The sequence below is a fragment of the Colossoma macropomum genome, unplaced genomic scaffold (assembly GCF_904425465.1).
Source record: "Colossoma macropomum unplaced genomic scaffold, Colossoma_macropomum, whole genome shotgun sequence".
NCBI classification, from domain to species: domain Eukaryota; kingdom Metazoa; phylum Chordata; class Actinopteri; order Characiformes; family Serrasalmidae; genus Colossoma; species Colossoma macropomum.
This window is the reverse complement of record NW_023494793.1, coordinates 10,368,531-10,381,903: the sequence shown is the minus strand read 5'-3', so window position 1 is coordinate 10,381,903 and position 13,373 is coordinate 10,368,531. Positions and strand designations below refer to the sequence as shown.

The following is a 13,373-nucleotide window of genomic DNA, read 5'->3' as shown; positions in this document are numbered from 1 at the left end:
ATATGATAACTTTATTGCTGTTTATAACAGTTTAACATAACAGTAGAGTTAAAAAGTTTACATTTTTTTCCTTATCTATACTCTAAACGCTAAGGAGATCATCTGAAATTGGTCTGCAGCATCAGGCCGACAAGGATATTCCTTTGAATGTCGGTTCCATGCAGTCATACAGATTTTGGTATTTCTTACAATGCACAGCAGCAAATTAAATGTAATTTCCAGCCATTCACATCACAATCCAGATTTAAAGAATGTTTTAAAAAATTTGCGGGTTCTTCACGGCAAGATTTGCCTAATTTTTCTTCTGTCTAGTGTTTCTGTCCATCTTTCCACTGTGAGAAGAACACACAATCAGCTTTAAGTGGTGGTGTGTTAGTGTGTGCTGCGCTGGTCTGAGTGGATCAGACACAGCAGTGCTGCTGGAGTTTCTAAACACCTCAGTGTCACTGCTGGACTGAGAATAGTCCACCAACCAAAAATGTCTGCCAACATCTTCCTGTGGGCAGCGTCCTGTGACCACTGATGAAGGGCTAGAGGATAACCAGCACAAACTGTGCAGCAGCAGATGAGCGACTGTCTCTGACTTTACATCTTCAAGGTGGACCAACTAAATAAGAGTTTAAAATAGAGTGGACAGTGAGTGGACACAGGGTTTAAAAAGCTCCAGCAGCACTGTTGTGTCTGATCCACTCATACCAGCGCAACACACACTAACACACCTCCACCACGTCGGTGTCACTGAAGTGCTGAGAATGACCCCCATCTCAAATAATACTTGCTTTGTGGTGGTCTTGTGGGGGAAAAACAAAGTAAAAGGGGATAACAAAGTATGCAGAGAAGCAGAATGACTACAGTTACAAGTATAGAACTATGAAGTGCACCTATACGGTAAGTGGAGCTAATAAAATGAGCAATGAGTGTAGAAACAAGGTGCTTTTAATGTTCAGTGAATATATAACAATCAGTATGTACATATACATGCATATGGAACATGTGTACGGCCGCATGTCCTAGCATTGTATGAAAACAAACGTGTGTGTGTGCATTCATGCAGGGTGTTACAGTTCACGTGTATCTGTCATTACTTCCTTCAGCACATACCTCAATTTGTTCTCTGTCATGAAGCAAACTCTGCAGCTGATGAAGAGCTGTGAAAGCAGATGGGAAAGAAAACTCTTCTCTCCATCATATCGGCTTTGAGCATGGAAATCATTTGCAGCTCTGCCGTGTACTCCGTGGCAGGGGAGCTGCTAGTTTGATCTCTATACCAAAAGAACAACACACTTAGGCAACCTTGTTTTCTCTACATTGCTTTTTCCTCCCTTTTCTTGTTTTTTGTTTTCTTTTTTTGTGTGAGCAAATCAATAGATTTTTTTTTTCTTGATATTATCTGACTGTGAGGAAAGCGGAGCACGGTGGCAAATCAATTGTTTACACAGTGCACATTTGCTGAGTTTAATTAGAGTTTGGAAAACAATTTACTTTGTGTTTAAATGAGATAAAGTTCACACACTGAAATCTCTTTTCTCCTCTGATTTTATGGGGGACCGCTGATTACCTGCCTTCACAGCTAAAGCCACATGCTTAATTTTCTTGTTTAAAATGTATATGACCCTGCTGCGCCTGACAGTTTTGTAGGTCATTCACTCCAGATTAGGTTATGGAATTTGATTGTTGCTAGAAAACACGTCAAGACCATCTGAAACACTGGCCGACAGGAGTGGAATCAAATGTATGGTTGAAAAGAAGGAAAAGATTTCATTTAGATGATATTTAAAATTAGATGTAGTGATTTGGCAAGAAAATGAGAAATATAGTAATGATGTTTGTTTGCATAAACAAATTCAAACATTTGGAGCGACAGCAGATCAACAGTGAGAAAAAAAAAGTACAGTCTTACATTCTGTGCAATTTTAGCTTACATACTTTCTCTAGTTTTCACTGGTTTAATGAAAATCTTTAATGGAAATCACATATTAAATAATATTTTCATTATTTTCCAGCTTATCTGCACCACTGGGGTGCTTAAGCTGAACAGAAAAATGTATGGTACAGTATGTTGCACTCTGGGAAAAAACATAGCAGAGACAGTGGGAAATGTTGCATATTGCAGCAGCTTATTAATGCCCAACGATAATCCACTATTTTAACGTTAAAAAGGAAGAAAACATTACATATGTGTATTATTTAATATTATTTATCAAGCTGTTGAAAATAAAATTAGTACTCTCTTGTTCTCTATCAGGTTTCTCCAGTACACCAATTATTGCTTTTAGCATGGTTATATATTATGACATTACTTCAGAAGCATAAATTAAACCCCATTCTATTGGTTTTAGGTTTGGTTTTCGGCCAAGTGTGTCGTAATTTTCAACTTCAGTTTGGGTCAGGTATTTTCATTTCGTAGCTTACCAATTTTAGTTAGGGCTGTTGTAGTGGCGCTGCAATGCTTGAGTGCCTTACTACTGTGATGTGCAATGCAAAAGTCATAAAACATGTAGGTGTGGTCATGTAGGTTATGGAAATAAAAAGTGAACTTGGCTGAGTGGTGGCCAAGCTGGTTGTGTTTTCTATGTTTTTTCATGAAGGAACAATCAGTAATGTGTTTTGTAAAGTGATGTGGTTAAATGACATGTTTTGTTAATTTTCTAAGTGAAAATAAGTTAACACGTCCTCTACAGAGAGCAAAGTTAAATATGGCATTTCTGCAAATTTTAGTGCACAATTTTTATTTATTTGCAGAGTTTAACATAGTGGGACAAATAGAAATAGAGAATGTGCCAGAACTTTTTGAAGGCCTTATTTTCTGTTTTATTTTTATATGTTCAACAAAATTCAACAAATGAACAGTAATTCTTTATTAAAATGTGCAGAAGTGTGTTCTCTGTAGAGGATGGGTTAACTTATTTTCACTTAGAAAATCAACAGAACGTGAAATTTGACTAGGGTGCCCAAACTTTTGCAAACAACTACCTTTAAGACAGTATTTTTTCCCCCCAAAGATCAGTACAGTGCATTCACCAAGTCTGGCCTTCTAACCAGCCTCAGAAATCTGCCAGCCCTGGTTGTTGTGGAGCACTGAGAAAGCTGAAAAAGATTTATTGTTAAACTATTATGTGTAGCAGCTTTCCACAGCAACCATTAAGAACTAGACCACACGGAAAGGCCAATGGAGAAATCTATTCTGACTCATTGGCTACATTCAGATACAGCCAGCATGTCCCATTGAATTCCAAGGCAATTGGATTTGGACTGATCACACCCGAATGGCCATTTTTACTAGGTTTGACTGAGGGGAAATTGAATATTGTGAGAGTGTGCATGTGTGGATGGACCAAAACTTAACTGTCAGAGAACACATTCAGCACAATTTAAGGTCTGAGTCAAACTAAGTGCGAGTGCCATAGTCCTGCTGTGACTGTTTCACTTGTATGTAGATATGGCGTATAATGATGTATAGCTCTAGAAGGACAGGTCTACAGGCTTTGTCTTTCTCAAGCAGTCTCTGCTACATGCTGAGGCCATATCCAAAAAGCACTTGCAATTTTCATTCAAGACCATGTGCATCCATATGCATTGTGCACAAAGGGGTAGGTGAAGTGGAATATAAATAGGAGGGTGATGATTAATTAGGATCTTCTCAGCCAATCATATTACTTGTCTCAAACAGCTGCACTAAAATGACTCACTTCATGGCAGAGGAGACGGCAGAGGGGGATGTGCATGAGATGCCAAACAGCATAGCAAAACAATGAATCATACTATAATACACATGACAGAGTCTGCAGTCAATGTCCACTTTATTAGAATCCCACTACTTTGTAGGTTGACCTTGCTGGTGTACAATAGTCCATCTGTTGATGCACAGTTTGCGATGACCATCACAAAGTGACCACAGATTCTGACCACAGACCACTCTCAACCTAGCAGTGACATGGACTTATAAAAACCCCAGCAACACCACTGTGCTTCATAAACTACAATGTCATTGCTATGCTTAGAAGTGTCCACCCTCTAAATAGTATCTGGACAAAGTCCTGTGGTCAGAAACTGACTAATGATGTCCTACAAGGCTAATTTGTCATTTTGTTGCCTAGTCTAGAGCAGCACCACCTGGGGCTGTGAGGGGTGGTAAAGAGCCTTGAGCAAGGGCACAACCAGAAATACCCAGCCACTCTTGAGACTTGAACCCATGACCTTCTGGTTACTGGCTCACCTCTACTACCACTAGGCTACCAACCATCCAGTGGGTTCACTGGGGTACAGAGGGGCTGACAAATTGTGCATCAACAGATGGTCTGTCTCTAATTGACTATTAGCAAAATTTTGACATGTCCCACTTTGCTTAGTTACTGTTGCTATGTCTGTCAAACTTTCAGCTCAGACTGCCTGTAGCATCCATAGCACCTGTGTTGACTGACCAAGTTTTCTTATGTATTAAGTAGGAGGTTTGAGCAAAGCAAGCTTCCCCTTCAGATGAGCTAAATCTAAAACTAACAGTGCAGGTCAGAGCTATGTTATATTTTAAAGAAGGCACATCGTCTTTTACATCCTTTAGCAAGCTTTAATGAAACAAAAGTGATGGTATGCATAATATTTATCTTTACATATGTAAAGCTATGTTAAGAAAAGTTAGCTTAATTAGATATATAAATAGATAGATTAAATAAATTCTTAATAATTTACTGCCACTGCTGTTCTTACAGCAGAGTGTTTTATTGCTTGACAGAGAAAGTAGTGCTTATATGTGAAAGGCTGTGTCAATCGTTATTTTGCAAATGGTCAATTGTATATCTATATAGTGAGTGTAGTGGACTTCATAAAGTGGTCAGTGAGTGAAAGTACAAGGTAGGTGTTTCTAATAAAGTGGACGGTGAGTGTGGCTCACTATCCACTTTTTAGAAGATGTGGTTATGAATTTTGTTTTTCTGAAGGCCTGTGACATTGTCAAATGTCTGAATTCATTTTAACAGTCCTCTATCCGATTCCAGAGGAGGAAACTTTGAAAGACTCTTGCTTCACGAAATGTATTAGTATGGATGAAAATCTTTTCACCAACATGGCGAACTACCATGAAAAAGGGAGGGGCGGATTATACATCATTCAGAATGTTTGCGAAAGTATAAGTCTTGTTCTGCTGCAAGGACAACAAGCTATAAATTCAAAGTCGAATTGGCCCTGTAACTTCAAATACCCACATGATAATACAACTGAGAGAAAGCTCTTACATATTATACTTCATTCAAGCAACAGCTGTGCATTTCCAGCCTAAATTTTGTTTCCAGCCTGTGCTAGCTGAATCACCACATAATCAAATGATTGCCCTGAGTTTATACATTTTCACATAAGTTTAATCACCTCATCGTGAGCTACCTCATTTCCATGGAGGTTCTATTCTGTTATGCTAGCCCTGCCACCCTTGTGCATTGCGAGGTGTGCAGATCACAACAAGGCCAAACAGCACATTATGAGATCATAAAGATACCTATATGTTGTAGAAACAACACATCCACATCTCACTGTAATAACTCTTTCACAGTCATATACTGTAATTGTGAGGTTCTGTCAGGTTTCTCAAAAGAGATATTATTATAACTTTCTGGAATGAGTCGGTTCTGCGGCATAGACATATATGTGCTGCATATAATGTGTCGTGTCTTTTTGCCGACAGCACATCAGACGTGAGCTAATGCTGATCCCTCTGTTTTGTTGCAGCTGGCGACCTGGGACCCAATCCATGGACTAAATGGAAGCCTGTCAGACCGAAAGCTGGAGAATAACATGCGTGGTGTGGTGTTACGTGTTGTTACTGTTCTGGTAAGGACTACCTATAGATTCTCAAATGTCCTCTCAAGGATCCATATAGTACATCTTTGTATCAGTTTATCTGTTGATCAGTCTGTCTGTCTATCTTTCTGTCTGTCTATCCATCCACCCATCTGTGCATCCATCCATCCGTCTAGATCTTCTGGGACATTCACTCAGATTTCTACCATCTGTTGTTGTTCTTAGAACGTGTTTCACTAAAACTGATTACAACCTTTAGAAGGTGAGAGCTATTATACAAAAAATGCTGGCATAAAAACAGTATGTATGAGCGAAAATGGGCTGGAACACTCTGGAACCCCGTTCCTAGAGTAAAATTGGAGACGGAGCAGTGTTCCAGCTAAGATTTTGAAAATCTCAGTTACTATTTTTATGATGAAACCACATGTAGTTGTTTTACTCTGTTCTAAACCGTGTGCATGACACAAAGTGTCTGGTGCACGCAGCTCAAGTTCAGCCTACAGCTCATTCAGGCAAAGGAAAGTTGTGCTGTTCCAGGGTCCCCCCAGCCAGTCTCCATGGTAACGCATGGTAAAGCATGCGGTGTGTTTGGAATGTTAAAGTAGTCAAGAAACTGGTAAGAAATTGGTAAGAAAGGTGTAGCTTCACTTTCTAATTTCCTTAAACCTTAGAGACATTTTCTTAGGTATCAAGTTTACTTCATGCAGTTGATAATTTTTTGTTGAAAATTTCTGCTAGCAAGATTGAAAATGTCCATAATAAATTAACACATTAGCTAATGCGACTTCAGTGGAAAGTAAAGAGTGATATTGTGCTAACTGGCCTGCTAATGTCAGCCATTCAGTACAAGCTAGCTAAGTATCTAAACATAAACAGTCCAGCATATCAACTCATCTAAGGTAAAAGTAAATGCACACTGGACACTTTCACAGTCTAGATCGCATCATGAAAATATAGTTTAGTATTTTGGTTACAAAAGTGTTTGGCGGTTTTGTAGTCTGACTTTGGATTCTTGTGTGTTATGTTGTAAGTTAACTGTACTTTCACTGAAAATATTCAAAGACTTTTTTCATATTACACCGTTAGTTTAGTTGAAAAAAAAGTATACAGCATAGTTTATGAACCAATTCCGTGATGTTTTTAAACATTCCCTTTCCTGATTGAATTTTCCCTGGTCTCCATAGAAATAATGTCATCTGTGTTTAAGAAAAATAAATATTTAGGGGGAAAGTTTAAATTGCAATTAAATTAAGTTTTTGTATGTGAATCTGTGATATAGTCAAAGCATTAACTATTATAAAGTCATTCATGAAAATGCCAAGGCTGGATAGAGACCTAGATTTATTTGCAATAACTAGTTAAAAACATACTTTTTCTGTTCTTTTATCTTTAACCAAAAAGATCAGAGACTCCTCATGTAAGGATGTACAGTAGTAATATTCAGCTTCTAAGGAAAACATTCAAGCCTTCAGTTCTTAAAATATCTTAGAATTTTTAATGCAGGACATGCAGTAGATTAAAGCATTTATAGGTTGATTGTAAAAATCTATGAGTAAAAATGTTATTTCAAGTTGTATTTCAGCATGTGAATGTGCCAGAAACAGACACTTTTTAATGTGTTTTTGCAACAACAACAAAAAAATAAATAAATAAAAACCTGGGGTGCCCCAAGTTAAAGCTGGCAACTTCCACCCTTGGTATATCCATAACCCAGCACTGGGTCACTATGCATAGAACACTGGGCTAAACTGACCCAAAATCACTATTGCTGGGATATATGAGTAATCCAACAAGAGTTACCCTAAAATATGGTTACTATGAGCCAGTACTGGTTTATTCTAACAATTTTGTTGGCTTAATGTCTGAATTTTCTTTTTTTTTCTACATGATTTTTCTTCAAAAAAATATGAATCATTAAAGTATTGCTAAGTAATGAAATCTGTTCAGTTACAATCTTTATTAATCTAATATTTAAGCTTCTTCTCAGTTTGCCGCAGATATTCTGGCATGTTTATTAAGGAGAAGATGACAAAAGTTAAAAAAAAAACAAAAAAACATTTCAGACACACAACAAATAATTCATACTCAAAAACAACACCTTAACACCTTGTCCAAAATAGTATACCATACATTAGGTGAAGAAGAGTGGTGAAATAAAGTCAAGCACAACCAAGTTTGTTTGGTTGACCAACATTAGCTAGGTTAGCTATGCAACTAATGTTAGCCAGTTACAATAAAATTATTACAAATATACTCTTCTTGAAATAAAACTATACTTCTTGAAATAAAAGCAACATTTATTAGTTTCACTTAATAGTAAGTAGTAAAACATTTGTATTTTATAGAAATTTACTTATGCATTCCTGTTAGCCATGCTAGTTATTCCACCCAGTGTTGTTGGTATTTGAAAATGAATGCTTTAGCTGGATTGTTATTGTGACACGGTCACTAACCCAGTGGTTAGACTACAAATACATTGCCTAAAAACTAGGTTCAACACAATGTTTGGGTTGTAAAAACAACCAAGCAGTCTTTAGAGCGTACGTTCACTGTGCTATACTATTCAATGCAATTACATGAGTAACAAAAATGTGAAGGATGTTCTTTCCTCAAAACAGCAGCGATAACAGTAACGTTTCATCAAATTCAGATCATCTGAAATATCTATTCTTTAACTTTTACCCCAATTTGGTATGAAAGGTTTAGAATCTTTGTCTACACTTCTTTCTGTGGACTGTAACTTGGTTTGACTAACAGAGTATTATGATGTCATTGTAACGTCACAACACCATTATGATGTCATAATCCACCATATAAACTGTAAATCTGTTCACACTGATAGCTGACCACCAATCCTTTTTTTTTGTGATGCACATTAAGCCCGATCCTGGACTTAATAACTCTGTTATGGTGGATTCCCAGCTGAAACCGCTGCATAGTTTAGGACCAGCCTCAGCCATGTCCGGAAAACCTCCCCTAAGTTCATTAAAAGGGAGTTTGGGGGTTTGAGTGGGGGATTTGAGGATGAATAGAGAGCAGAGGAGCTGGGGGTATATTGAGATTTCAGTTCTGCTATCTTGCCTCCAGCACCGATTTGAGTGAGTCCCTGGAGTTCGTTAAAGATTCAGTGGGCTGAATTCTTCATATCCCTGCTTTGAAGTCAGTGGAAGAAGAAAGAGATGATGCTGCTACTTTGTGCTGCTACTCTCCCTCACTCCGCTTCTTTCGCCGTTCTCTGTGATATGTCGGCCTGACAGAATGCGCAGTGAATACCTTTGGCGCGCCGCACAATCACCAACAGTGAACAATTGTTCCCAGGCGGAGAAGGAAGAGGCTGCTGAGTCAGATGACTCCCCCTAGTGTCAGAGGAGAGACAGAACTGAATGTGTTCAAGCAAGGACAAACGCACACATGCTGTCATGCACTCAGGCTCTGGGTGTATGGACCGTAAGATAGTTAGGGGCTTTAAAAGGAAGCCTAACAAATGCGTAGACTTGCATTCTAACCAGTCGCATGTATTGATATAAAATCCATGCAAAAGTCAGAGACCACCCTTCATGTATTTTTTTCCAGTTAAAACAGCCATTAAGTATTAAGTAATTTAAGTAATAAATAATCATTTTTCTGTCAGAAAAAAAGCTGAAAAAATATGTAACAGAAATCCACACGGAAGTCTCAACAACTAAATATAATTAGATTTTTCAGCATTTAGTGCGTTCACATCATTTTTTCAGCTCCAGTTCTGGAAACTTTCCTCATCCTTATTCAAGTTGATTAACTTATAACTAATCTCCTCAGAAATGTCACATAAAAAATTTATTTTTTTACTCAGTGGTTGTTTTGACTGGAATTTAAACAAATGAAGTGTGGTCTCTGAGTTTTGCAAGTTCAGTTAAGCCTATCTTCAGCTATGTCACTATTATTTATTATTTATTCACAAATGGGTTTTAACATATCAAAAGCAGTGTAGTTGCAGTAGTAGTAATTTGTCCATATTTTGCGTTCCTACAGCGTGTTGGATACAAGGAATACAAGCACTATATTTTAATACCATGTGCTATTGTACATATTTCTTTGACAGATAAATTCTGTGGAACCTGTTTTTAAGCAATAAAATAGAGAAATACTAGTGCACATGTCACTATAGCAACATATGGAATTTAATTTTGAGCAGTTTTATACATTGATATTCGAGCACAGACAAAGCAGATGTTCGAGCTGTTCAAGATGTTCAGTCAGAGCTGATATTTATATCTTCCTTACAAAACAGTCAGATGTACAGAGGTTATAATGTAAGATGTGTTTTGTAGATAGTACGCTGAGCTTTAGGCTTTATATCACAAGGCAGGTCACGCACTCTTGGGCTTGTCATGGCTGATCTGGCCCTGTAAAGTTCAGAACAATGAGCCCTCCTGAATAATAACTGTATACTGGTGTTATTTAAAGCTTATTGTGGCAGCAATTTCACGCTAGTGTTATTTAAAGCTCATAGTGACACCGGGCAGCCATTGATTTACTGCATGTCCCATAGAAACCTATACGGCCGTATTTAAGTGTAAAATTGCCTTTTCCAGTTCTAGTACTGTATGAAAAATACTTTATATCAGTCAAGGAAGAAGGAGGGAAAAAGGAGATTACTTTTATTCGCATTTTATGCCAGCAGAATTCCATAGTGCCTTGTGATGAACCATATGCTTAGGGAAAAAGGGAGCTTGGAACCGTGGGAGTTGTAGTCTTTTGTAAATGAAAGCTTCAGGTGAACAGGGAAAGAAGTTTTCTCCCTTTTGGCAGCAGATAGAATGTTCCCCTAGGTCTGGAGACTTCTCTGTTTGGATTGGATGTAAGAAAATTATACTTGCAAAAGGAATGCTAAAGGAAAATCAAAGGAAAAATAAGCGAAAAAACAGGAATTCCTAAAACTGGAGTTTCAAAAATTCTAAAAGATACAGAAAAAAAGGAAATCCCAACAACTGAAGATTAGTCTCTGACTTCTACACAGTACTGTATCTGGTAGTTTTTGAAACAAGGAACATAAAAATCTACATATATTTGGCTCTGTGAGATCATATCTTTACATACCAAAATAAATAACAGCATTGAGAATTTATGTTGTTTAAAGAAAGGACTAGATTCAAAATGCAAAAATAGACACTTTTTTGCCTCAGCATGGTTAACTCCCTGCCTCCACTGTCTGCCCCAGTGACTGTGGTGTCAGTGTATGCAGCCAGCTCAGAGCCTCTGCCAGGCGGTCGAGTCCCTCAGGTCTGCAAGAATGTGGGCTCCAGACCGCGAGTAGACTGGCAAGAAAACTCTGCTGGTGCCTCTGAGCTTGTCAGAATCCCCCTCCCCCAGCCTACCACCCTTATGCTTGATTCTATCACCATCACTGTGAATAACAGCCATCTGCAAGCAAGAAAGAGGCATATATCCTCCAGCTAAGACAGAGTTAGAAGGAAAAGCTGTGCGGTACTCTGCCAAAGTTAACCAAATGAAAGGGGGGGGGCAGAGAATAAAAGAAAAATATGAAGAAGACATGCATACTCAGTGTGTCTTTTCAGAATGCTTAACCTATTTTACATTTAAAAAATTACAATTTTACTTTTCTTTTGATCCATGTTTTCTAAGCTTGACTGAGTGCAAACCTGAACACTGGAGTACAGTATAGAAGTATAACTAAATTAAATATAATCCACAAAAGAACAAAAGGGCACTGTTAGATATGTATCCAAGGTATGATTACACAAAATTGTATTGCATAAAACCAATCAAAAACAAAAATAAGTTATAATCTAAATGTAGTTATTGTTCAGGAACTCATAAACTAGATTTGTCCTTTGTATTGTTGGGCAGTTTTTTTGCTATTAAACCTATCACTAGCTAAGGGTTTAATAGCTTTCAACCCTTCTCCTGGAGATCTCCTTTCCTGCAGAGTTTAGTTCCTATCTGCATTGAACAGTCTGCTCCATGTTCTCTATTATCTCACAATAATGCATTTAATCCAGCCAGTCAAGGATTTCTGGATTAGTTAATTACCTGGAGAAAGTTCGGCAGTGTTTGGAACTAGATTCTTCAGGAAGGTACATCTTCAGACCAAGCTTGGTGACCACTGGCCCATAAATTGCATCTGCTAAAAATAATATTACAGGCTAAAGCTTAGTTAGGCTAAGCCAGTGATAACCAACCCTGGCCCTGGACATTTACCTTCCAACAAAGTCTTGTTCCAACCACTATTTGCCACACCTGCTCCAGCTAATTAACTCCTTTAAAAATCCCTGATTGCCTGTATCAGTGCATTAGTGTAAGATAAGGGGGGAGCATGTTAAATGCAGGTTGAAACTAAACTCTGCAGGAGAAGGGTTGTGACCATTGGGCTGTAGGCTGTTATTTTAGCCTGTTGTTGATAGACGATAGGGTTGTGTTAAATTGTCCCCTCTAAATAGACTTTGTGTTTAACAGATTTGGTCTAACTACACCATCCATTGGCGATTCCCTATACTATGAGTCAACAGTCTTATCCACAAAGGGCCAGTGTGGGTGCAGGTTTCCATTCCAGCCAAGCAGGAGCACACCTCATATAACTAATCAGTTGTTTGAAGGCTGAGATCGACTGATCAAACTAGTAGAATCAGAAGCGCTTCTGCTTGTTTGAACTGAAACCTACTATCTTTTTGGGGTAAGTCTGGTGACTGTACTATTATGAAATGGTGGCCTAGTACCCAAGTTAACTGTTGTCTTCATTGTTTACCAAGTAGGAATAATGAAATGAACATGTGTTAAACACACATGATGCTTTCTCCACTTCATGTCTGCTATTGATCTGTATACAAGTAGTGGCGATTGTCTGCACAATCTGTGCAACCTTGAATCACTCCATGTGTGGTTGAGTGGAAGGAATGGCCATATAATGAGAAAGGGAATCGATGCAGCATGATCCAAGTTGGAGGAAATACCCCTACTGGTCTCTTTCATGTGTTCATTGTAAGGCTATGCCTCTGCATAGATAAAAATAGAAAGCTGCAGTAGAGAAGAATGGCAGTGCTCTCCGGTGCACTTTTGGCAACCAAATGGCATTCTTTTGAATTCGTACAGGCCAGATTGCTGTAGCAATGATACCAAGTTATGTAGGTGGGTTTGGGGGTCCGTCAGAGCCTCCTCCGAGGGAGGTGTGATAGATGGCGCCTCCTGGCTGTTGTGAGGGTTGGCATGCATGTCCACATTCCCACTAATAGCTTATTGAGCGAGGGGGGCCTGGCGAGGATTAGAAAGCACTGGCTTAATGTGCAGGCAGCGTGCAGTCAATAACGCCCCCTCTGTGATAAATCTGCCTGACATATTCCCAGAAACTCTCTGGCCATCGATAGGGATTTATTAAAGAGAATATGAAAAATAAGCGGCAGTGTATTACTTTCATTGGCTCAGCTGCGGCCAAATAAGACCCTGTTGGCTGTGACAGTGAACACGAGATGCTGGGTGATGGAGCTTGTATGGGATGGTGGGCTAACTTTATTCTGTCAGTGGGGTTTTGAACAAGCCTATTTCTTAGGTTGAAGATCACTGCTTGCATACAGAGCACTGCTGAAGCTTTG

General features: G+C 38.5%; 1 protein-coding gene across 1 annotated transcript in view; it reads left to right on the top strand.

Moving 5' to 3' along the window:
• The window catches only part of grid2 (glutamate receptor, ionotropic, delta 2), a 588,027-nt gene that overhangs the window by 442,931 nt on the left and 131,723 nt on the right, over nt 1-13,373 (top strand). Inside the window, exon 9 of the mRNA XM_036578447.1 lies at nt 5,716-5,817. Coding sequence (XP_036434340.1) covers nt 5,716-5,817 — 102 coding nt within the window. The remainder of the gene's footprint in view (nt 1-5,715; nt 5,818-13,373) is intronic.